We start from the raw sequence: 26,420 nt of genomic DNA on the forward strand, positions 1-26,420 counted from the left end.
ATAATTAATTCTCAGGCGTATCTTCAGTTGGGTTCTCCACTCCTGTCAACTGTCACTCGGCAATCACGGACGTACAATAAACAGAAGATTTCTCTCTTGGGACAGTTTAATGCTGAGGTATCTTACAAATCCGTCGTTCGCACTGTTCCCATATTTGCGGTCGACCAGAGCAACGCAGAAAATCTTTTTGGTTTCGATGCCTTTCGCGTTTTTGGGTTCTCCATAGATGACTCTGTCAATATTGTCTCTGATGCTATTCCTCATGCTCAACTGGATTCCTTGTCGACGACATTTTCATCCCTTTTTTCTCCTGGGTTAGGCCGTGCAAACGACTTTGAAGCTCATATCGCGCTCAAACCCACTGCTCGGCCTAAGTTTTTTCGGGCTCGGCCCATTCCTGTGGCCCTTTGTGATCGGGTAAAATGGGAGTTGGATCGTCTCACTACTTCAGGGGTCTTGCTTCCTGTCACTTCCAGTGAGTGGTCCTCTCCTGTCGTTGTTGTTGCTAAGCCAAATGGTGATATTCGTCTCTGTGGCGATTTCAAAGCCACTGTAAATGCTCAATGCCTCATCGACACTTACCCTATGCCCCGTCCTGAAGAACTGTTCACTAAACTTGTTGGAGGCCAGTATTTTTCTAAAATTGACCTGTCAGAAGCTTATCATCAAATTCCTCTCGACACTGCTTCCCGGCAGTTTCTGGTCCTTAACACACCTTTCGGCCTCTATCAATACCAACGCTTGCCATTCGGGGTTGCTAGCGCCCCTGCTCTCTTTCAGCGATTCTTGGAACAATTATTGCTCCCTGTCCCTGGGTGTATCAATTACATGGACGACATTGTTGCCACTGGCTCCACCACTGAAGAACATCTTCAAAATCTCCGCACACTTTTTCATGTCTTACAGACTGCTGGTCTTAAGTGTAATCTTCAGAAATCACAATTTTTTCAGGCATCTATCATGTACTTGGGGCTTCAACTCTCTCTGGATGGTACTCGTCCGCTTCACCAAACTGTCGCTGCGATCGATGCCCTTCCTCTCCCTACATCTTTTAAGGAACTGCAGGCCTTCTTGGGGAAAATAGCATACTATCACAAGTTTTTACCGTCTGCGGCTTCGGTGGCTCAGCCGTTCAATCGCCTGTTGCATAAAAACGTGCCATTTCACTGGTCCGCATCATGCGATGCGGCTTTCCAGAAACTGAAGACTATGCTGAAACAGGCCCTGTGCCTGGCTACTTATCAACTGGCCAACATCTTGTTCTTGCCACGGACTCCTCTCAATACGGGGTCGGTGCAGTCCTTGCGCACAGTTTTTCTGACGGTTCGGAACAACCCATTGCCTATGCCTCTAAAACGCTCACGAATGCCCAACAAAAGTATTCTCAAATTCAAAAAGAAGCTTTGGCCATTATTTATGCTCTTCCTAAGTTTGGTGTTTTTCTCTATGGCTCAAAATTTCATCTTGTTACTGATCACAAACCACTTGTTTCCTTGTTTCATCCATCAACGTCACTTCCCGACAAGGCTGCACACTGCCTCCAGCATTGGGCTCTTTACTTGTCTCGTTTCAATTATGAGATTCATTTCCGGCCAACGGCTCAACATGCAAATGCTGATGCTCTGTCTCGCCTTCCCATGGGTCCTGATCAGACATTCGATAGGGACGAACTTTTGTGTTTCCACCTGGATGTTGCCGAGCAGCGGGTTGTGGACGGGTTCCCCATCACTGGGGACAGGCTGGCGGCTGCTACGAGTTCTGACCCTACCCTCTCCCGGGTTTTACGCTGTATTCAGAAGGGTTGGCCAGATCGCCTGTCCGCTAAGATTTCTGATCCGTTGCGGAACTACTACGCTTTGCGCTGCTGCCTCACGGCTAGGGATGGTGTTATCCTCCTCTCCACTGACAATGCTTCGCCGCGTGTCGTGGTACCTGTGTCTTTGCGTGCTTCGGTCTTGCGCCTCCTTCACCAAGGGCACTGGGGTGTGTCTCGCACAAAATCTCTGGCGCGCCGTCATGTGTACTGGCCTGGCATCGACTCTGAAATAGCACACATGGTTGCTGCCTGCGACCCTTGTGCGTCACAGGCCGCTGCCCGGAAGTCATCTTTGTCACCGTGGCCTTCACTTGAGAAGCCCTGGGAGCACATTCATGCTGACTTTGCGGGACCCTTTTTAGGTACTTATTGGCTCCTAGTAATTGACGCCTACTCAAACTTTCCTTTCATTGTCCGTTGCACGTCGCCTACCACCGCGGCAACCAACAGTGCTCTCGCCCGCATTTTTTCTTTGGAAGGCCTCCCCTCTACTCTTGTTACTGATAATGGTCCGCAATTTGCCTCTTCCGAATTTGCGGATTTTTGTGCTCGTCACGGCGTTATGCATGTCACGGCCCCGCCGTTCCATCCACAATCCAACGGTGAGGCTGAACAGCTGGTCCGCACATTTAAGGCTCAGATGCGGAAACTTCTGACTTCTTCTGCTGCTGATGATGCGCTTCTCCAATTTCTGGCGTCTTACCGTTTCACCCCCATGGGCGACCACAGCCCGGCTGAGCTCTTACATGGCCGACAGCCCCGCACGCTACTTCATCTTCTGCGGCCTCCATCCTCACGGCCACGGGTGCCTTCCTTTGGCTGGTTCACCGCCGACGACCTCGTCTGGGTACGGGGATATGGCAGGCGGCCAAAATGGAGCCCGGGCCGCATCTTAAGACACCGTGGCAGACGCCTGTATGAAATCCAGACAGACAGGGGTGTTGCAGTGCATCATTCGGACCAGCTTCGGCCTCGTGTGCCAGCAACGCCTGTTCCGAATGCCGCTACACCACTTTTGGCCCTACCTGATGCTCGGGATCTTGGCATCTCTCAATACTCACAACGCAGCCCTCTCACCGTCATCGCGATGCCAGCACAAGAACGGATGCCACCAGGAGACGTGCCCATGCAGGAACCGGATGACCATCCTCTGTCAGAGCAAATCTACTCGCCTCCTCCTCCAACGGACGCCGACACATCGCCCATGTCTCCTGTTATATCAACTGGACTTGCCGCAACGGGCAGATTGGTGCAGGGGGCCCCAGCAGATTCAACCCCTACGTCTCCTGTCATCTCGACCTGTTATCATCGGGGACACTTCCGTCCATACGGGAAGCCTCCTCCTCGAGACTTTACGGTGAGTCAAACAACGCCTATGGATGTCAGCCAACTCCAGGACACCTCCATCAAGACCAGTGCAACAATTTCAAAGGGGGGAAACATGTTGTGACTCGCCGATCATTCAAAGCGCCGCCGCGCAATTACGCGCGTCCTCTACATGCGGCGCTGTCTGCCAGCCATGCAGCAGCTGCGCCACCTAAGCGGCCAGCCGAGCAGCGGCCGCTAGACCGGGACTCAGTGCTCATTCGAATGCTAACGTGTACACGTCTTGCTTGTCAACTTACTCTGTGACTTATATGTGTTGTGTCGTTCTGAAATTTGTTAAACTTGACGTTATAACAGTTCTATCCATTCATTGTTACCATAATTTATGTTTGCATTCCTTGTGGCAGAAACAGAATGTCTTCTTACTATCCTAAAATCATCATCATCATCATCATCATCATCATCATTTAAGACTGATTATGCCTTTCAGCGTTCAGTCTGGAGCATAGTCCCCCTTATAAAATTCCTCCATGATCCCCTGTTCAGTGCTAACATTGGTGCCTCTTTTGATGTTAAGCCTATTACTTCAAAATCATTCTTAATCGAATCCAGGTACCTTCTCCTTGGTCTACTCCGACTCCTCCTACCCTCTTCTGCTGAACCCATGAGTCTCTTGGGTAACCTTGCTTCTCCCACGCGTGTAACATGACCCCACCATCTAAGCCTGTTCGCCCTGACTGCTACATCTATAGAGTTCATTCCCAGTTTTTCTTTGATTTCCTCATTGTGGACACCCTCCTGCCATTGTTCCCATCTACTAGTACCTGCAATCATCCTAGCTACTTTCATATCCGTAACCTCAACCTTATTGATAAGGTAACCTGAATCCACCCAGCTTTCGCTCCCATACAACAAAGTTGGTCAAAAGATTGAACGGTTCACAGATAATTTAGTCTTGGTACTGACTTCCTTCTTGCAGAAGAGAGTAGATTGTAGCTGCATTGGCTTTGCTACACCTCGCTTCCAGTTCTTTCACTATGTTGCCATCCTGTGAGAATATGCATCCTAAGTACTTTAAACCATCCACCTGTTCTAACTTTGTTCCTCCTATTTGGCTCTCAATCCATTTATATGTCTTTCCCACTGACATTACTTTCGTTTTGGAGATGCTAATCTTCATACCATAGTCCTTACATTCCTGATCTAGCTCTGAAATATTACTTTGCAAACTCAATCGAATCTGCCATCACAACTAAGTCATCCGCATATGCGAGACTGCTTATTTTGTGTTCACATATCTTAATCTCTCCCAGACAGTCTATTGTTTTCAACATATGATCCATAAATAATATGAACAACAGTGGAGACAGGTTGCAGCCTTTTCTAGATCTACAAAGCATAGATACAATTCCTTGTTCCACTTGTAACACTTCTCCATTATTTGCCATAAGCTAAAGATCTGGTCCTGACAACCTCTAAGAGGCCTAAACCCACACTGATTTTCATCAAATTTGTCCTCAGCTAATACTCGCACTTTGCTTTCAACAATACCTGAGAAGATTTTACCCACAATGCTGATTAAAGAGATACCTCTGTAGTTGTTACAATCTTTTCTGTTTCCATGTTTAAAGATTGGTGTGATTACTGCTTTCGTCCAGTCTGATGGAACCTGTCCCGACTCCCGCGCCATTTCAATTATCCTGTGTAGCCATTTAAGACCTGACATTCCACTGTATTTGATGAGTTCTGACTTAATTTCATCCACCCCAGCCGCTTTATTGCACGGCAATCTATTGACCATTTTCTCCACTTCCTCAAATGTGATCCTATTTCCATCATCATTCCTATCCCATTGTACATCGAAATCTGAAACATTACTGATCATATTTTCACCTACATTGAGCAACTCTTCAAGATATTCCCTCCATCTGCCCAAGGCATCAACACGATTCACCAGCAGTTTTCCTGACCTGTCCAAAATACTTGTCATTTCCTTCTTACTGTTGTGGATTGGCCAGAGCGCCAACCCACAATGAGAGGAAGCCGAAAGGCATGTGTTAAGCTCACGCAGGCTGGCGTGAGGTCTGGAACAGGCCAAGGTATTAAGACTAGCAAAAAAGGTACGTAGCTTCTGGAATACTTAACTTTAATCCATAATTGGTGAACATCGATCACAAGATAAATAGCAAATGATAATGGCGCCTTGCTAAGTAGTAGCAAATGACGTAGCTGAAGGCTATGCTGACTATCGTCTCGGCAAATGAGAGCGTATTTTGTAAGTGAACCATCGCTAGCAAAGTCAGCTGTACAACTGGGGGTGAGTGCTAGGACGTCTCTCTAGACCTGCCGTGTGGCGGCGCTCGGTCTGCAATCACTGAAAGTGGCGACACGTGGGTCCGACGTATACTAGCGGACCGCGGCCGATTTAAAGGCTACCACCTAGCAAGTGTGGTGTCTGATGGTGACACCACACTTACCTCCCTTTCGAAGACTGCTAATTACACTCCAGAATGGTTTTCCAGCAGCTTGACCCAAAGTCTCCAACCTGTTTCCAAAGTCTTCCCAAAATTTCTTCTTGGATGCTGCAATTATCTGTTTGGCCTTGCTTCTTTCTTCAACATAACTTTCTCTGTCTACCTGTGTTCTAGTATGTAGCCATTTTTGATATGCCTTCTTTTTCCTTTTACAGGTTGCCTTGACTGTGTCATTCCACCAAGCTGTTTGCTTCATCCTACCTTTACACAATACTGTTCCAAGACATGCTTTAGCCACTTCTAGTACTGTGTCCCTGTACCTTGTCCATTTCTTTTCCAATGACTGTAATTGACTACATTCAACTAACTGGTACCTTTCTGAGATCACTGTTATGTACTTGTGCCTGATTTCCTTATCCTGAAGTTTCTCCACTCTTATCCTCCTACATATGGATCTGACCTCCCGCACTTTCGACCTCACAATACCAATTTCACTGCAGATTAAATAGTGATCAGTGTCATCAAAGAATCCCCTGAATATACGTGTGTCCCCCACAGCCTTCCTGAATTCCTGATCTGTTATTATATAGTCAATGACAGATCTGGTTCCCCTGCCTTCCCAAGTATACCTGTGAATGTTCTTATTTTTTAAAAAAAAGGAGTTTGTGATTACTAAGCCCATACTGGCACAGAAATCCAAGAGTTGTTTCCCGTTCCTGATGGCCTCCATATCCTCTCCAAATTTACCCATAACCTTTTCATACCCTTCTGTTCGATTTCCAATCCTGGCATTAAAATCACCCATGAGCAGAACACTGTCCTTGTCCTTTACTCTAACAACTACATCACTGAGTGCGTCATAAAAACTATCCATCTTATCTTGATCTGTCCCTTCAAAATGCGAATATACTGACACAATCCTAAATTTCTTGCTAGACACTGTCAAATCTATCCACATTAGTCGTTCGTTTACATACCTTATTGTAACTACGCTGGGTTCCATTTCTTTCTGGACGTAAAGCCCTACACCCCATTGTGCTATTCCTGCTTTGACTCCTGACAGGTACACCTTGTATTCTCCCACTTCCTCTTCTTTCTCACCCCTCACCCGAATGTCACTAACAGCTAAAACGTCCAACCCCATCTTACTTGCAGCCTCTGCCAGCTCTACCTTCTTCCCAGAGTAGCCCCCATTGATATTAATAGCTCCCCATCTCATTACCATTCGTTTGCCAAGTCGTATCTTAGGAGTCCCTGGTTTGTCAATTAGAGGTGCGACTCCGTCACCTCCAAAGGTCCGAGGCATTTTGCTCTGATTGTTGCCAGCATCATATTTAAAGTACCAGGGAAGCAGGTTGCTAGCCTTACTTTCCCTGGGTCCCATTGAGTTTTACCCTAATGGTTGAGGGACTAACCGGTGGATTTGGTAGTCTTTGCCAACTGAGCAAAAAGGTGACCACGACTCAGAATATGTCCGAGATGCGCAGCTTTATTCCAAAGTAACTGCTATCCTGACTATCAGGACCACTTACTTGGCCACTCATACGTTGCCCGTGATTCATGAACTAGGACATGACAACAGGAACCCACACCATGAACCACTATCCTAAAATGACAAAACAAATTATTGAAAAGAAGTAATACCTTAATTTCTGGGACAAAACCTGACTCCAGCTACCTGGGGCTGCACAAAGGTCAACAACTCTTTGTACACCTGCAACAGCAAACATCATATTTATAGAAAAGTCATAGGAAGCTACTTTGCGTTGCGACCAATGTGGTGCACTTTAAGACAGAGATCAACAAACAAATTTTGGATATTTGCTCACATAATATAGATCTTAAATTCAACATAAATAATTTGGCCCCTCCACATCTAATTGCAGAGTATCACAGAAGTATGGTTTTGTTAGTGAGCTACACAGTACAGTGGCACAAAGTTTGAGTGGCATTTTGGATGAACAGCAACCATAATTAAAATTAAACCGCACCTCAATTCAACACTGTTTTAAAGAAACATAGTAAATGAGGAATATAATAAATGCTTGATTTGTGTGTTTGGGCTATTTTTGCTACATGGACTGATTTGTATGTTGTAATTTAGTTGACAGAATTGGCAGGCCACACCACAATTTTGGAGCGGTCACTCTGGATGATACCTCTCTTGTTCAGAGCTACCAGTTGTATCACAGAATTCTGGACAGACCCTACAGCACCATTATTTATACAATACATGTCTGTGTACTGAAAATGTTCTGGCTCTTTAGATATAAACAATGAATAACAAAACTCAGCTTAAGTCTAAATCAGGGCAAGTAGCGCCCAGAACCCCTTTCTGCTGGCAACATGTCAGTTTCACTTAGACACATATAAGAAATGAAAAAATGTACTTCAAGTTCTGATATTGATTTTTTCCCATGGTGCCCTTAAAGTTACATCATCATTGTTTGTATTAGTAGTAGGGAGGAGCAGCAAGCTGAAATTCAAGAGTATACCCGAAAAGGAGTACATAAATGTTTGAATACTGAAAATTAAGACAGAAAGAGGTGAAGCGTAAATTCTTCAAGACAGTGATGAGCTGCCAAAGTAAAAGCTTCAAGAAGTACAGGGAAAGAGAGGGGAAGACACCACAGATATCTCAGGAATTGCTCATGCTTATGAATGAAAGAAAAAAAAAAAAAAACAACAGTTCTAAAAATGAGGTAGGAAGAGAGCAAATAGGTTACTTAGGAATGAAATTAACAGGAAGTGAAAAAATGTTAAATCAAAATGAATGCCAGAAATACATAAAGATACTTTAGTTGGAAACATACAATTGTAGGAGAAATAGATGCGGTGTATAGAAACATTTAAAACTCAGAAAAGTAAAATTTAAAGATTAATCTCTGAGAGGCATATAGAAAACTTCTATTAAATGCAGAAGACACAGCAGACAGATGCCCCTGTACAGGACATGGAATTGCCAACACTGTTTCTTTGCTGAAGTTTCTGAGGCCCAGATCACCGGACACATTTGTTGTCAATTAGCAGAGGGCTGGAGCGCTACACACCAAGTGCATTCACACCACAGTTGACTGTAGCTGAAGGTCACATATTAGCTCCCATAATTCTACAAATGAAATTTATTTATACTACTGGGATACTTCTTACAATTATATGCAGAAAACATAAATGACATGAATGAAAAGTAATGCTCATAAACATTTCTCATGATTTAGTGTTTGAATGGAGGCCATATTGCAATAAAAGATTTCTGAGAAACTGTTGCTTTATGCAGTTGCGTAGTTTACACACTCGTCACCCGTCACACTCTCTGTTCTGCAGCTCATTTGATATGGATTATGGGGTAAAAAAAGCTCCACATACAGATACAACACTAGAAAGCTTTCAAATTATTTTCAACTTATTTGAATTTAATCAGTTAGTTTACTGACAAATGATTAACACATATTGTACCAATGTAACTGTAATAAATGTCTGAAGCCTGCTGGTTTTGATTTCTAAGCCCTATAGAAAATTCGATTACAGCTATCTCAGTAATTTGTTTTCGGCTTTGCTCTTTACAGTTGTTCATCCCTTGCCAACACCTGTCCATTTCCCCTTATTAGACACTAGCAATAGTAAAAATAAATTTATCCGAATACAAGAAATCACCTGTCAGTAGCAGTGCCACACAACTGTGGATGGCCCAGCTATACAGGCACCCACTGCTGTTCTGTTCTTTTTTTTTTCCTCCCCCTCCCATCTTACTGTTCTTGCCTGATGTTAAAATGAGCATGTACAACAAAACTCACTGATCTTAATGTGTCAAATAAACATTTAACTGGTGAATAGTAGATGTAGAAGGCTCATTGTAACTGCTAATCAAGTAAATGATTTGAGCACAGTAAACACAACCAAGGTACCATTGGGTGTCATGTCTTGATACTACGGACAAAATGTCTCCAACAATCGTAACTGAGGGCATACTTATGTGCTAAGCAGCCAGCAAAATGCACTGCTGAACATCATTCAGAAGAAAGGCCTTTCTGAGAGGAAACCAGATATTCTTCACCTTCAATGCTAGTGTCTTGTCCATCTGCAGAGCAACTATGTGTATAAGGGATTTCCATGTTTTCAGAACCCACTACTGAGATTCATAACTTCCATTTTCCAACTCAATATTACTCAGTAACAGCATCTTATCAGTGTCATTCTCACACTTAAAAGTTCAGGTTTCATTAGTGAATTCACAGAGCTGGTTTGAACAAGCGCCTTAGTGTTCTTGCAGTTGCATTCCAGTTGTAGCCACCTTTCTAATGTAACATTGAAAATAAATTCTCTAGGCCATCCTCATTTAACCTGCTAGTCAGTAAAAACATAATGCTGACAGTTTGTTCTTCTACAGAAAACTGCGCAATACCATTAATGGGCTGTAACAATCCTGTAATGCATGGTGGTGTCAGTTTACCTGTCTTATCAATTTTATGTACAGTACTTAAAACTTCTTTTGCTCTTTCTATTGCTGCCATTACTTTTGGACTTTGTTCTGATATAGCAAATCTATATGAATTAGAGGAAAATGCTGTATTGCTATTAAAAACTTCAAACACATTGTTAATAAATTCGATAAAACACTAAGTTTTCAGCTGTATCACTGTGCATGACATTGTTGCTATACATGTTCTGACAGCTGCACAACAGAGTAGTGGGGGAACTAAACTGCCATTTTCACATTCATTTTGTGGAATAAATCAGGTTGTAAATGACTATCAGTGAGTTTTAATATCTTCCACTTTTTTTTTTTTTTGAAAAATATCGTGTCCGTGTCAGCCTAATATCTCCAAATGAAACAACAGCATTGTTGGAAGTGAAGTTACCACAAAGCAGATTGTTTTTTATGCTTTTGAATAAATCTGGAACATTATAAACAGCAAACACTAGCTGTCCGTTAAAACTGACATAAGGTCTTTCTGGCATAACCTATAAATGCTTGAGCATGCTTAGATTACTAGCTCCTTCATCACGAATAACCAATTGTGATTCCTACTTTGTATTTTCCAGTAAAATAATTAGCTACTGTAAGAGTCCCAATAACGATTACTAGCTCCTTCATCGCAAATGACCGATTTTGATTCCTACTTTGCATTTTTCCAGTAGATTAATTAGCTCCTGTAAGAGTCCCAACAAACCCACATTTTACTTCTGAATTAGACAAAAAGTATGAAACAGGCAGTTTCCAGTTACTTTAGATACCTATAACCACAAAAACAAGTGCATACTTTGCAGGAGGTGGTTTCCTTCTCCTATCATCCAAATCCTGTATTCAGATCTTTCGTGTATTCCAGATGGGACATTATTGACATCTCATCAAAAGACACTACAGATGCCCTTTCTAACGTGGTCTGTGCCTCGGGCTGCTTGCTAAGTTGACTAAAAAGGTTTTTGTTAAAGCCTGGTAGAAACTTTGCGTCACCAATCCATTGTCTAATTGTAGATAGCCCAGATAATACTGCTGTTATCTGAAATCTTTACTAACAACCATTACACAAACAAAATTTCATCAGGTAATAACTACACACTGAATAATGACATGATTAGAGAAACATTAACACCACTATTAACCATCCAAGTACATTACTGAAAAGTGAATGCACAATGGCACAGAGCTGGTTTGCCCCAAGAACATTTGTGGAGATGCAAGTGGAGGAGGCCTTGCTGGCAGGGGCCTGAAGAATTTGTATTTGCCAGTTGGGGTGCTGACTGCAAACGATGGTGGTGTGCTTGCTTTGCCCGGCCGCTGGTACTGGATACAAACACTGCAGTGGTAGACCACAAATACGAGGGTTGGAACTTTAATAGTGGAAACTACTTATTTACAGCTCGTACAAAATAGATATGTGTTTCAAAGTTTTACTGATCTTCTAAGTAGTCACCAACATTGTGTATAACCTGTTGTCAGCGATTTGGAAGTCATAGGACAGTGACACTTGTGTTGACAGTTTGAGCAGCGTGGTCTATTGCCCAACGAATTTGTAGCAGTTCTGAAGCGAGTGCTGTGAAGTGTTTCCTTCAGTTTAGAAATCGAGTTGAACTTACAAGGGCTTAAGTCAGGGGAGTGCAGTAGGTGGTACAGCACTCAGCAGCCCCATCAGTCAAACAAATCAGTAACGGCTTGCACTGTACATGCTTGAGCCCTGTCCTGCAAAATTATGGTCAGGTCCTGCAGAAAGTGTCATCACTTCTGTCTCTAAGCTGGTCGTAGGTTGGGTTCCAAAAATGAACAGCACAGAGACAGAAGTTATGACACTTTCTGCAGGACCTGACCATCATTTTGCAGGACAATGCCCAAGCATGTACAGTGCAAGCTGTTACTGATTTGTTTGACTGATGGGGCTGCTAAGTGTTATACCACCTATTACTCTCCTGACTTAAGCCCTCGTAAGTTCAACTCAATTTCTAAACTGAAGGAAACACTTCACGGCATTCGCTTCAGAATTGCTACAAATTCATTGGGCAATAGATCATGCCACTCAAACTGTCAACACAACTGGCACTGCCAAGAGTATCCTACAACTTCCACATCGCCGGCAATGGGTTATACACAATGCTTGTGAATACTTTGAAGGTCAGTAAACTTTGAATCATGAATCTATTTTGTACGAGCTGTAAATAAATAGTTGCCACTATTAAAGTTCCAACCCTCGTACGATACCCAATTTTCGCAAAAATTTATATGCTGCTGGAGATTTGTAAAATGACATTAGACAGAGATTTTTCTCAACTGAAGACCACTGACACTTTTTGCTCTTGCACTGCATTTCAGCCAGTGCCGTGGACTAATAAGCAGGAAACAGAAACAGCTGAACATGTGGGCATTATTATTTGAGCTTCTACAGTGCAACAGTCTATCCTTAATTTCTGACAAGTGGAAAGATTTGTTTTTTAAAGATCTGTTCTTAGTATGAATTTTCTGTTTCAGTTTTTGCTTCCTTGGAGTATCATCATGGTACACCATACAGAGTTTTCTTTTAACTTGTCTTGCATGTATTTTTGTGATTTCTTACAGATCTGGAAATGCTTTACCCTTCTGAGGTGTTACGTCAGTTTCTTCCAGAAGGTGACTAACAGTACTATATGTTCTTCTTGCTGTGCTCACTTTCAGTTTAGGTGATGGCATATAAATCTTATCACTAGACCCTTCAAATACTACTGAAGAGCCAGTATCAGATGTAAATTTTAGTGGAACTGTTGTATGTGTACACCGTTGTTTCCTGCTGTTCACGAATGCTCTCTCTTCAAACTGAGCATCACACAGGAGTCAGTTGTGCAACTTTTCTGGATCCAAAAAATGGTTCAAATGGCTCTGAGCACTATGAGACTTAACTTCTGAGGTCATCAGTCCCCTACAACTTAGAACTACTTAAATCTAACTAACCTAAGGACATCACACACATCCATGCCCGAGGCAGGATTTGAACCTGCGACCGTAGCGGTCGCCTGGTTCGAGACTTTAGCGCTTAGAACCGCTAAGCCACACCGGCCGGCTTTTCTGGATCCAAACCCAACAATCTGACATTGCCTGTAACAATAACTGTCTGTCAGAAAAATGTGAAATATATATTTATACACTGATGAGCCAGAACAGCTTGTTTGTTCACCTTTAGAACGAATTACATCACTGATTCTGTGTATCAGGGATCCGACAGTTTGTTGGTAGGTTTGTGAAGGTATGTGACATTAGATGTCTACACACAGGTCGTGTAATTCACATAAATAACAGGCCACTCATTTGCATACTCAGTCCCAATAGTGACCCAGATGGATTCCACAGAATTCACTTCAGGCAAAGTTGATTGCTGAGACGTCAATATGAGTTCACTATAATGCTCCTCAAACCACTGTAGCATGGTTCTGGCTCCAAGAAATGGTCAATTATACTGCTGAAAGATGACATCACCATTGGGGAAGACATCAAGCATGAAGGGATGCAGGTGGTTAACAGCCATCAGAATGTCTTCAATTACTACCACAGGGCCCATGCAAGTGCAGAAAAATGCCTCCCATAGCAAAATACTGCTCCCACCAGCCTGTGCCCATGGTGAACTGCATGTTTTTCAAGCCGCCTTTCACCACTATGATGACACTTGTGGAGACAACCATCAACCTAGTGTAGCGAAAATGTGTTTTACCTGAAGAGCCAACATGTTTCCATTGATGGACACTCGAATGCTTATGGTCCTGTGCCCACTGCAGTCATAATTGAAGACATTGTTGGGTCAACATGTGAACACACAGGGGTCGTCTGCAGCAAAGCTCCAATGGTCAAAAATGTACGATGAATGGTGTGCTCTGAAACACTTGTTTGTGTATCAGCATTGTGCTCTTTCAGCAGAGACACCACAGATCACCATCTATCCTACTTCACAGAGCAGACAAGTCTCCGAACACTACATTCTGTGAAGAGTCATAGACTACAACCATTTAGCACCTACTGGTAGTTTCATTACCCTTCTACCTCTTTCCGTGGATGCTCAGGATAGTAGCACGTAAACATTCAATAATAAGCTTCACCTTTTTTGGCATACTTGTTCACACGCTCTGCATAATAATAATCCGCCCTTTGTCAAGGTCACTTATCTCAACTGATTTCACCAGTTGCAGCCCATATCTTCGCTGGGGTGATCCCCGTCTGTCGGCTCCACTTACATACTTTTGTTACCAAGTCACATGCTCACAGCGCTATCAGGTGGCATCTGATGTCACAGTGTGCATTGCTCATAATGTTTTGGATAATTAGTGTATTTGACTGTATAGCTCAATCAGCATTAACTTCATAAAAAGGATCTTTCATACAATATTTGGTAACAGAGCTCTTTATTTTCAAGCTATGTTGGACTAATTTAAATATTTTGATTTCCAGATCATTACATAATTTAGTGTACATTCAAGAGACTTTTCTACATTACATTACATGCTTAAATTCTGGGAATGTTGTCTCTACTGCAAGGACAATTTAAGTCTGGCTAAGACTAAGCGAACAAACATCAGGGCTAACTGCATTCTCAGATGTGTAAACGGTAGGCAGGTGTGAGCAAACAACATTCAGCAGAGTTAGATTTTCAGTTCACTATCCACCAAGCATCTAATGTTTATGAAAAAGTTCAGAAACACATGATTCCTAATCTCTTCTTGTACATGACATTTCTGGCTTCATAAGTGAAACAAATCCTGTCTATTATGTTGTTTTCCCTTAAGTGCTTAGCTGTTCATTTTCCCGTACGTGCTTAGCTGTTCACAGTGAGAAAAAATTTAGTAGCAAATATATAATATCAATATATGCAAGAGTGTGCGAGATGAAATTCTCATTCTGTTGTGTTCCCTTCCATTCACTACTGTGTTAATACTCATGGAACAGACACCAAATAACAGAAAAGAATGGCAGAGAGCACTGATGAATTGCTCACTTAAGCCCGGTTTCTACCAGGGCAAACACACAGGAGTGGCCATCAACAGATGACAGTTCTCTCCACTATAAATGGTGGGTGAGTGAAAGCAAACATTCAGTCATGTTTGGTAGGCTTTTTTGGCATTTTCTCGTGTTCAATTTGTTGTAAGTCTTTTAGAAAAGCATCAATGGAAGCTCGCATCCTCTCTACTTCTGCGCTAGCAGCAGAAAAATTACTCTTCCGCTGTGAACTACTTTATGTTTATCATCGGTAATTAAGGCTCTCCTTTTAAATTTCTTCCTCAACCATAATGAGGACCCAGAGAAAGGCGTCATCCAACCTATTGGCAACATTTAGGAATAATGCTGTGGTAGTGATTACCAGTGAATTGTCTGTGAATGCTCGTTCACTTATGTTCACTTTTATTTGCTGCAGTATAAATGAAGCTTCACACCAGTTCACACACATTTGCTTCATTTTGCTCTAGTATGCACCCAATTTTAGAACTCAGGAATGAAATTATAGAATGGTGTTTTCTTGGCTGGGGCCACAGTCATGAAATCATTGCTGCCATTTGACTGTTAGTTTTTATTGTTCATTTATTTCACCCTTGCAATTCTGGCTGCAGAGCCATTTTCAAGTGCAAGGTGACAACTAAAGTATCACTCATTAAAATGGAATTACATTATGCCTTGCATTCTGTTATTCATATATTTTACAGATTTCAGTTTTCATCTTGCATATGAAAATGGTTCTACAGCCAAGATTGTGATAGTGAAACAACAAGAACAAATGTCCAATGATGGCAATGATTTCATTTCAAAATTTCATATGGTTCCTGTGCAGGAAAAGCAGTTGCCACATTATAACAACATCATATCACTACCCACCTTCCATCTCTGTTACATACAATGCACTGAGCTTTTCACTCTTATTAACTCATGCACAATGTTTAAGCATATTACCCTGTCTTCCACTTTAGAGCTCTCAGGTTTTCAAATCTCGTCCGATGCAGCCCCCAACATTCAGTCTTTCCTTCTCATCTCAAATGGTAAGTCTCCCCTGACCCGCGGTTCTGGGTGACTTTCCCAAAATCCACCCCTTTTCCAAGACCTCTCTAGTCCTTTTCCTTCATGCCTCTTCCTTCCCCTTCAACCCTCCTGCCTGAAAAAGGAGCCACTGGCTCTGAGAGCTTGTCAATTACAACCATCTTTTATGTGTGTGTTCTGCCGCCACTTGGTGAGTAGATTTTTTTATCTCTCCACTTAAATAATTTTGTCAAGAATTGATTGTTTTCATTGTTGTATCAACATGTAAGATAGACAAAATTTAGTGGGCCTTGAGAGCTTATGAACCTTTATTAGTTCTCACTTCTAATATATTCTTTTGACTAAATTCAAAATCCACTTCTGTGACCTTTCATTGTCTCTGACAGGAAATCTGAACATTTTTAGTTGAGGAGTTGTCTGTCTGCTTCTTCTACGATTAATGTACTCACAGGCACTTGGCTTTATGACTTGATCAACTAGCAATGCTTTCTCAGAAACAAGCAAACATCTGTACATTGAAGCTGCCAGCCAGTGGACAGCACTTGGTGGATGCTTGCATTCGGACAAGGTTGCCACCTATTTCACCGAAAGGAGTGCCATCTAATCGCTGGTGCCAAAAATAAGGGTGTCGTCCTGTTGCTGCCTGTTCACTGATGAGGGCTGCCTCCCAGAGTAAGCATTTGATCAATCTGTTTCTTGTGTGATCTGGGATATCCTTTGCAACATTATGCTTAAATATTTAATAATTGTGCTGTGTCAAGCAGCACACTACCAATGCTGTAGTCGAGCATTAAAGGATTGTTTTTCCTACTCGTGCACATTAACTTACATATTTCTACAGTTACAGCAAGCTGCCATTACTCACACCAACTACATATTCATAGTCATCCTGTATCCTCCTAGAGCCATTTGACAAAGACACTTTCCTGTACACCATACTATCATCTGCAGGCAGTCATAAACTGCTGCTCATCCTGACAATCAGAATAAGAGTGGTCCTATCACATTCCACACTGAATCTCCTTATGAACACACACCATCAAGGACAACGATATGGGTTCTTTTACTTAAGAAATTATCACATATATGGGAAACTAGCCTATATGCTCAGACCCTCATCAACAGCCTTTTGCGGGGTACCACGTCAAATGCTTCCCAGAAATCTAGGGATATGGAATCTGCCTGTTGCCTTTCATCCAAGGTTCATAGGATATCATGTGAGAAAAGAGCAAGGCGAGTTTCGCGTGAGTGACACTTTCTAAATTTGTGCTCATTTGTGGACAGAAGCTTTACTGTCTCAAGGAAATGTATTACATTCAAACTCAGAATGTGTTCAAGAAATCTGCAGGAAACCGATGTTACAGATATTGGTCTATAATTACGTGGGTTCATTCTTTCATCTTTCTTATGTACAGGAGCCACCTGTAATCTTTTTCAATTGCTTGGGACTTGGTGCTTTGCAAGCTAGTAAGAGGCAAATGTCACAGAATACTGTCTGTAAAATCAAATTGGGATTCCATCTGGACCTGGCATCTTAGGTTTATTTGTTTTTAATTGTTTCAGTTGCTCCTCTACACCAGTGATGCCATGCCTATTTCTATGTAGTCAATGCAAGAGTCTGTGTGACATTCAAACAATGGTATGTTTATAGGATTCTCCTGTGTGAATGATTTCTTTAACGTGAAATTTAAATAGAAGCCTTTGAGCCATTTAGTGGTTTTACTTATGACCACAATTTTCTTGGGTTCTTGGCAAGATCTTTCATTAAGCTATAGCAAAGGAAATTGTTGGACACTTTGTGCGTCGATCTTCTTACACACACACACACACCACACACACACACACACACACACACACACACACACACACACACACACACATTTCCACTAACTTCTGCCTGTAAACATTTGTACATTCTGTTCTGAAATGAGCATGCCACAGTCTTTGTTTCTTCATTATTTTCCAAATTTTGTTATTAAAGAGAGGTTGGTCTTTTCCATCCTTAATCCACTTACTTAGTACACAAGCCTCCACAGCACAATTCACAATCCATTTCAACTTTGTCCCTAATACCTCTGCGAGTATCGTAATGGAAATAACAACTGCTTATCAGGTTTTTGTAGGATAAACACTCTCCTGGCCTTCTTGACGGATTTATTATCTGTAGTAAATATCGTCACTATAATGACATTACGATGGCTAATCCCTCTCCTCTACACTGACACTGTCAATAACGTCAAGCGTGTTTATAGCTACTAGACCTAAAATATTTCCATTGTATGTGGGTTGTCTAACTTTAATCAAGGAAAAAAATTGTAACACCAAAAAATAATTAATGTAGAATAACCTCAGGAATACATTTGTCACGGTAACATATTTAAGTGATTAACATTGCAAGATCACAGGTTAATGTAAGTGCAAGATAAGCCATTGCAAATGTGAAATACTGGTACATTAATAACAGATTAATTAATTAATTAATAACTGCCAGACTGTTGAAGGCAAACACCCAAATGTGCATGCATTGTGTTGTCTAGATACCAGATGTTAGTTTTTGGGATGGAGTCCCATGCCTCTTGCACTTGTCAGTCAGTACAGGAATGGTTAATGCTGGTTGTGGACAATCCTGGAGTTTCATCCAATGATGTCCACTACGTACTCAACTGGAGACAGACCTGGCAACTGAGCATGTCAAGGCAACATGTTGACACCCTGTAGAGCATAATGGGTTACAACAGCAATATGTGGGCAAGCATTACCCTTTTGGAAAACACCCCCTAGAATGCTGTTCATGTCTGGCAGAACAATTTGTCGAATAAATAGACTGACGTACAAATTTGTAGTCATGGTGCATGGGATAATCAAAAGAGTGTTCCTACTTTCATGCAAAATCGTACCTTAGATAACAACTCCAGGTGCAGGTCCAGTATGTCTAGCACACAGAGAGGATGGTTGCAGGCCCCCAACTGGCCTCCTCCTAACCAACACAAGCACATCACTGGTGCTGAGGCAGAACCAGCTTTCATAAGAAAACACAACAAAACTCCACCCTGCCCTCCAACAAGCTTTTTTTTGACATCATTGAAGTCAAAAGTGGCTGGGGTTTGAGATCCGTGGAATACGCATTACAGGACATCTCGATCAGAGCTGTCCTTAATTGTGACAGTTCGTTGTGATTACTGCGGTGTGCCAAATGCTGCTAAAATTGCTGCTGCACATGTAGTATAATATGAAAGAGCTATACGCCAAACATTACGGTCTTCCCTCTCAGCAGTGCCATGTGGCCATGTAGAGCCCGGTCTTCTTGCGACTGTACATTCTCGTGACCACTGACGGCTGACAGTAATCATGTACAGTGGCTATTCTTCTCACAAGCCTTTCTAATGTAACTGAATAGATAAAAAAATCTACTCACCAAGTGGTAGCAGGAGTGCAGGAGTGCGTGCGCTTTCAGAGCCAGTGGCTCCTTCTTCCGGCAAAAGAGATGAAGGGGAAGGAAAAGGGGCAAAGGAAAAGCACTGAAGTCTGTTAGGAAAAGGGGTAACAGTTCAGAAAATCCAACCAGAACCCGGGTCATCGGAGACTTACCGGATGGGATGAGAAGGAAAAATCTTTCTGCAATATCACAGAAGAAACGTCCAGCTTCCCATAGCTCAATTACACAACCTCGTTCAAACTCAGAGAGGTGTTGACAATGACATCTTTGTAGCCTTAAAGGCATCCTTTACTAACATCAACTCATCACAACCAATCCTGAAAGGTAACACACTCACGACCGTTACAGCAAGTATTTAAAGCAAATTTGATTTGCATCCTCACCGTGGCATTACTAGTGCCACTCTTACGATACTGGTGAAAAATCTGAAAAGACATCATCTTTCAGATGTAGAAATACATCTACCAACTTTCATTTATTTTGCAGAACTCCTCCTTGGTATTGCAATATTTTTTATGTCAGCGTAGCCGTTCAAGGCAGTTTTCAGAAAACGTGCTCAAAAGTGCATCACAAAAATATGCCCTCTCTCTCCGCACAGCAGCGCTCTTGCACAGAAGTCAATATTGAGAAGGTGGGAAGGGATCTGCCCCCAGCTCATGACCTTAGCTGAAGCAGTCAACACCATTGAGCAGGACTCAAGAGTTATTCAAGTCTCAGATAAAAACATACTTTTGAAAGTGCTGAACACTGTACTTCAAGAAAACAGTTTCTTAATTAGCATATCAAGTGATGCTTTAATAGTCAATGACAGTTGTAAATTATCAAGCGCTCCTATGGCAAAGGATTGTATCAAGTTAAGTATCATTCACGTAATATATTGAACTAATATTTTGTGTGTTGTAATTTAGATGAGCCATCTCCAAGAGCAATCAAAGAATGAACAGTTATGGACAGATGATTGTAATTTCATAGTTCCAGTCTACACTTATAGATTAAAGTTAATCCAATTAATGTTGCATGATCTGGGTACTTCTGCACTATTGAGCATACACTTTCTTTGAATGGTTTTATAACTGCTTCAGCAGAACTGGATGGCCAGTAAAAACATTGATAATTAACATGAATTCATCTGTGCCTGATGACTAGATTAGATTCAGTTTTCATTCCATAGACCCCAAAAAAAATGAGATGATTCTCGTGGGCATGGAACATGTCAGAAACTATAACATAAAACATTTGAATATAATACTTACTGCCCTGATCATTTGTCACGAGATTGTCAAAATAGGTGAATACAATGTGGTAAACTGGAACAGCTAATATTTACAGAATTAACACACTGCCAGAATGAAACATTGTTATGCACTATTAATAATTTATCATAAACAAAATACCTAATTTTGACTGTTGTGACCAAGTGTTGCCAAACAGAAATCTAACAGACATTTTTACTTAAGCTGGCTTAACAGTCTCTGTTAAGATATGCATCTATAGAATAGAAGTAGCTGCCTATCAGAAAGTCTTTCAAACTCTGTTTAAACTGTGCTTTATCTGAAACCAACTTTTTAACAGTTGCTGGCAATTTGTTGAAAATGTGTGTTCCTGAATATTGGACCCCTTTTGGTACCGAGGCAAGTTATTTTATTAATTCGTGTCAGAAGCATTTACGATGTATAAAATATTGTACAATATTTGACAATTATTTACACTTTTGCTGCCCAGAAGTTAGTGACCTCTATTGCATTTGGCGTTACATGTAGCAGGTCTTCTGTTGTGCATGTTGCTGACATTGGGTACACTGGAGCAGGTGGAAGGTCGTCTGCATTGCTCCACACTCACAGAGTGGCGGCTCCTCTAGGAAACCCCATTTAGTCAAATTGCTCTTACATTTCGTGTCACCTGAGTGTAGTCTGTTGAGGGATCTCCATGTACTCCAATTCTCTGTGTAGCCGGGTGGTAGTCTTTCGTTTGGTGTAATTCATCCCACAGCATTGGTAAGTCTTGCACACCATAGTTCGATTCAGCATTGCTGTAGTGCCCCAACTAGAGCCTCGGTAGATCTGAGGAAGCTCTTTCTGGATTTTAATCGTGGGTTTGCTGGTTGATAGCCATATAGGGGGTGAGCTTCAGAAGTTTCTGATTTTTTCTTCTCACTTTTTGCTGCTACCTCTCGGCGGATGTTGGTGGATGCAATTCCCGCAAGGCTGTACAGTTTATCCAGAGGAGTAGGCTTCAGGCACCCGGTGATGATACGACACGTATCATTAAGAGCGACATCTACTGTTTTGGCATGGCAAGAATTGACTTTCAAGAAGTTTATACAGATGACATACGAGAGATATAGGGCGGTAGCTTTTAGGGTCACTTTAGTCCTTGCCTGGCTTGCAGATAGCTATAACTTTGGCTTTCCTCCAGAGTTTAGGAATCTTGCAGGATTGGACACTGTTGTTCATTAGGTCCCTCAGCCATGCTTTCATTATCAGCCCAAAGTTCTTTATCTGCTCAACTCTTATATCATCAAGGCCTGCCACTTTCTAATTTTTGCACTTACTCAAGAGTGAAATCCACCTCAGTCTGGGTAAATGGTTGAAGCAGAGTATTGGTTTCTTGGTCAGAACGTCTCTCACACGTCTTCTTACCAGGCCTGGTTGATTAAGGTGGTTTCCTATTTTGTATGAGCTGGTGTGTAATTTGATCAGCTCAGACATTCGCATGCATATTCACCTGTGAAGGGTCATAATTCAACTGTTTTAGAAGCCTCCAGGCCTCGTGACTACTTCTACTCATATCACAGTCTTCCATCAGTTTCTCCCACTGTGTTCTCTTTGCCTCAGAGATTGGGGAGAAGACAGATCTAGCTATTTGGTAGGTTTCCTCACTGAATGGGTTTTCATTGTATTGGGTATAATATTCCTCGAGCAATGTAGCTATTTCTGGAGTTACGCCCTGCAGGTAGTTTGTCTTGCAGCCTCGCGAGCAGAATTTAACAAGCTCAACAAAGTGTTCATACTCTTCAGGCACATGCTTAATTGTACGAACTTTATTGTCCAGCATTTTAGAAAGTTTCAGTCAATCTGCCTTCTTGAAATTATACCTTCGTCTAAAACCAATTTCTCGAGGTCTTATGATGGGAAGAAGTCAGCACATTATTGGTCTATGTGTGTGTTAGGTATGGGATGACACACTGATTTGTGGCACTGTTGGGCTACATTTTCACTCACAAACAAGAGGTAGTTTCAGCCCAAGATATAATGGCTTCACCATTTTCATCTTCTTGAGTGCATCCCCAGGCATGGCTGTGGCTATTAAAATTCCCTATTACCACAGATATCTTCCGCGAATCAAAATTTTTAGGAGGAACAAATTTTTTGGAATGAGGCTTCTACAATTATGTGATCACACAGTTGCTGAGTTCCAAGGTGATGATCTCGATGTTATTGTCATGTGTACAATAGGCACTCAAGACTTGGGATTTCTGGCTTGACGAAAATAGCACTTCCATATTTAGCATGAGGTATTTCTGCAGCTAGCTGCAAACCAGGTATTTTCAGTCATCATTGCTGGGTATCTCTGTGAGTTTCTCGTATGCACAGTACATCACACTTCTGTTCACGGCACAGTTCTTCAAGCAGCTGTTGCTTAGGTTGTGACATGCCTTCAATATTTACTGAAATAACTGTCAGAACAGGTTCTAAACAGAACCGTTTATTTAAATATATCTTTTTTGAACTCATAAGTGCTTCTGGAATGCTGAGACGTATTACTTGTAACAAATTTAATTAAGGAATAAATATACTGAGAAGCAGTGGTTTGAATACAAAGCTCCTTGAAGAGGTTTCTACATGATCTTGAATTTACACCACAAATGATTCTTATCACACGCTTTTGCACACTAAAAACTTTTGCTTGGTCTGATGAGTTGCCCCAGAATATGATCCCATATGACACAATAGAATGAAAGTAAGCAAATTATGCAATTTTTTTATATTTATATCTCCTAGATCTGACACCATTCTCACTGCAAATACAGTCTTGTTTAGGCGCTTAATCAATTCTGTGGTATGCCCTTTCCAACTGAATTTATTATTGAGTTGTAATCCCAGAAATTTAACACTGTCAACCTCTTCAATCTGCATGTCTTCATATGTTATACACATGCTGGAAGGAAATCTGTTACAGGTTTTGAACTGCCTATAGTTTAATGACAGTGAATTAGCTTTAAACCACTTATTGACGTCAGTGAAAATTTGATTGGCAGCTATTTCTAAATCTGTACTTCACTTGCTGCTTATTGCAATGCTTGTATCATATGCAAACACAACAAACTTAGCAACTGGCAATGTAACAGATGTGAGGTCATTAATGAACACAAGAAAAGGTAATGGACCCAAGATGGAACCTTGAGGAATATTACATGTAATTAATCCCCAGTCCAAGACTGACTGCTTACTGCACAGGTATTTTGCAACAACACCCTTTGTTTCCTGTTGGATAGATAAAATTCAAACAATTTCGCAGCATTGCTGGTGACAACATAATATTCTAATTCACTTAAGAGAATGCTATGGTTCACACAGTCAAAGGGTCCTGACAGGTCACAGAAAATGCCAGAAGCATCTAATTTATTATCTAATGAATTAAGTACATTCTCATTGTAAGTGTAAATAACTTTCTCTATGTCAGAACCCTTAAGAAATCCAAACTGTGACTTGGACAATACATTATTTGCAGTCAGGTGCTTAAGGAGATGCTTGAACACAACCTTTTCATATATTTTTGTGAAAGCAGGCAAAAGTGAAATTGGTCGATAGTTTGATGGTATCTCTTTACCCCCCTTCTTGTAAAGAGGCTTAAGTTCAGCATATTTTAGCCAGAATGGAAATGTTCCACTGATAAGAGATTGATTACACAAATAACTTAAGATAGAACTCAACTCGCATGAGCACTCTGATTAACTTAATTGATATGTTATCGTACTCACTGGAATTCTTAGATTTTAAGGATTTTATGATGGATGCTACTTCTTTGGGAGACATGAGTGTCATTTCCATTTTATTGAAATTATTTTTAACGACTGGTCTCAGATACTTCATTGTACTGCTCACCAAACCTGATAACCCCAAGATATCAGTAACAGAAATGAATTACTTGTTTAAGAGGTTTGCAACACTAAATGCACTTGTTACCAAAGTCTCATTTATGTTTAGAGCTATCTGTTCCTCTTCCTTTTTGGCCCCACCTGTCTCTGTCTTCACTATATCCCATACAGTTTTTATTTTGTTGCCTGATGTAATTATCTTTTTCTCATAATAAAGCTACTTCGATTTCTGGATTACTTGCTTCAATATTTTGCTGTATTCTTTGTAATGCATTACAATTCTAACATCAGAGTTGTTCCTAAATAGTAGATACAGTCTCCTTTTTGTCCCACAATATCTTTATTCCCTGTGTAATCCACGGTTTATTTTTTGACTTCTCTGTGATTTGAGTTACCCTTAGGGAAAAATAATTTTCAAAAGTGGAATTAACTTTATTAATGAATGCTTTGTATTTTCCATTTGAGTCAGAAATATTGTAAACATCTTCCCAGTTCACGTCTTTGAGTAATTCTCTGAATTTCTCAAGTTTTGTCTTATTTATTACCCTCCTGTACTCAAGATCTAATAGTTGGTTTTTTTTTTTTTTTTTTTTTTTGGACAAGTTTCAACATTGAACACAAGATGCTGCATGTCATGATCAGATTGCCCATTTACTATTGGTTTTGTGATATGACTTTTTTTCCCTAGATTTGTCTACAAAGATATTATCAATTGCAATCTCGGAGCCTTTACATATCCTAGTAGCAAAGTTCACAGTAGGAACTAAAGTGAATTGTTCACTGACAGAGCTTTTAAATAAATTCACATTAAATTCACCAGAAACCACTACTTCCTTTTCTTTACCATGAGATGGGACAACAGAGCTCCCAGATTTTTTATGAAGAGGTTAAAATTTCCTGAAGGTGATCTGTATATACCCACTATTATAAAGGACTTACTATGAAATACTACTTCTGTTGCACAACCTTCTAAGTGCTGCTCTGGTCAAAATTTATTAATATCAATATTCCTGAAATCAAAACAGTTTCTGACAAACGTGGCAACTCCTCCTTTCTCCATATTTTCTCTACAGAAGTAAGAAGCTATCTGGAATCTTGTAGCATTTAACATATCTGTTACTAGTGTCCAGATAACATTACAGCCAGACTCAAATACAACCTCAATAGACACAATACTTTTGTCAATAGCAATAAACACTCACCCTCCTACATCTAATCTCTCTTCTCGATATAAGTATGTCCCATAGCTCGCAGAATACTTTGGAGTTTTCTATTTTGGTTTTCATCCAGCTCTCGGGTTCAAGAACAATTTGAGCATGACAATTTTCCTGAAAGGCAGTAAGTTCAGGAAGTACGTGATCTGATTTTGCTTTCTGCATATTGACTGGCGAGTGTTCATCAGAGGACTTCAAACTGCTACCTAGCCTGAAAATAAAAAACCATATGTACTCCATAAGTATTCCGCTACTCTAATAGCTGCTTCCTTTGCATAGTGCTACCCTCACCCATTGAGGGTAGTCCTACAATTCTCTGCTCCATAATGCAAGTCCAGAAATCTGCAGCCATGACCGTCACAGAATTGACGGAGCCTTTTATTAAGGCCTTCCAACACCAAAGCAATGAAGCAGCAGCTTTTAAAAAAGTAGCAGTTCTTCTATTAATTTTACGCTGTTAACTTCCGCCAAAATAGGGATCAATACGCTAATTAATTGTTAATGAAATTTCTAACTGCTATTTCTCTTTATTAAAACACACCTTCATTTTTCCCACACTCCTCAACATTCTCTTTCTTG

The 26,420-nt window shown here is 41.1% G+C and overlaps 1 protein-coding gene across 6 annotated transcripts in view; it reads right to left on the reverse strand.

The window, feature by feature from the left end:
• LOC126196252 (putative tRNA (cytidine(32)/guanosine(34)-2'-O)-methyltransferase) overlaps positions 1-26,420 on the reverse strand; it is a 74,626-nt gene that overhangs the window by 36,380 nt on the left and 11,826 nt on the right. For all 6 annotated transcript variants that reach the window (XR_007538793.1, XM_049934552.1, XM_049934549.1 and 3 more), the window contains exon 3: positions 7,261-7,330. Coding sequence is in view for 5 of the 6 variants with exons in the window: in XM_049934552.1 (XP_049790509.1) it covers positions 7,261-7,330 (70 nt within the window). In the remaining variant the exon portion in view is untranslated. The remainder of the gene's footprint in view (positions 1-7,260; positions 7,331-26,420) is intronic.

The sequence above is a fragment of the Schistocerca nitens genome, chromosome 1 (genome assembly GCF_023898315.1).
Source record: "Schistocerca nitens isolate TAMUIC-IGC-003100 chromosome 1, iqSchNite1.1, whole genome shotgun sequence".
Taxonomy (NCBI): Eukaryota; Metazoa; Arthropoda; class Insecta; order Orthoptera; family Acrididae; genus Schistocerca; species Schistocerca nitens.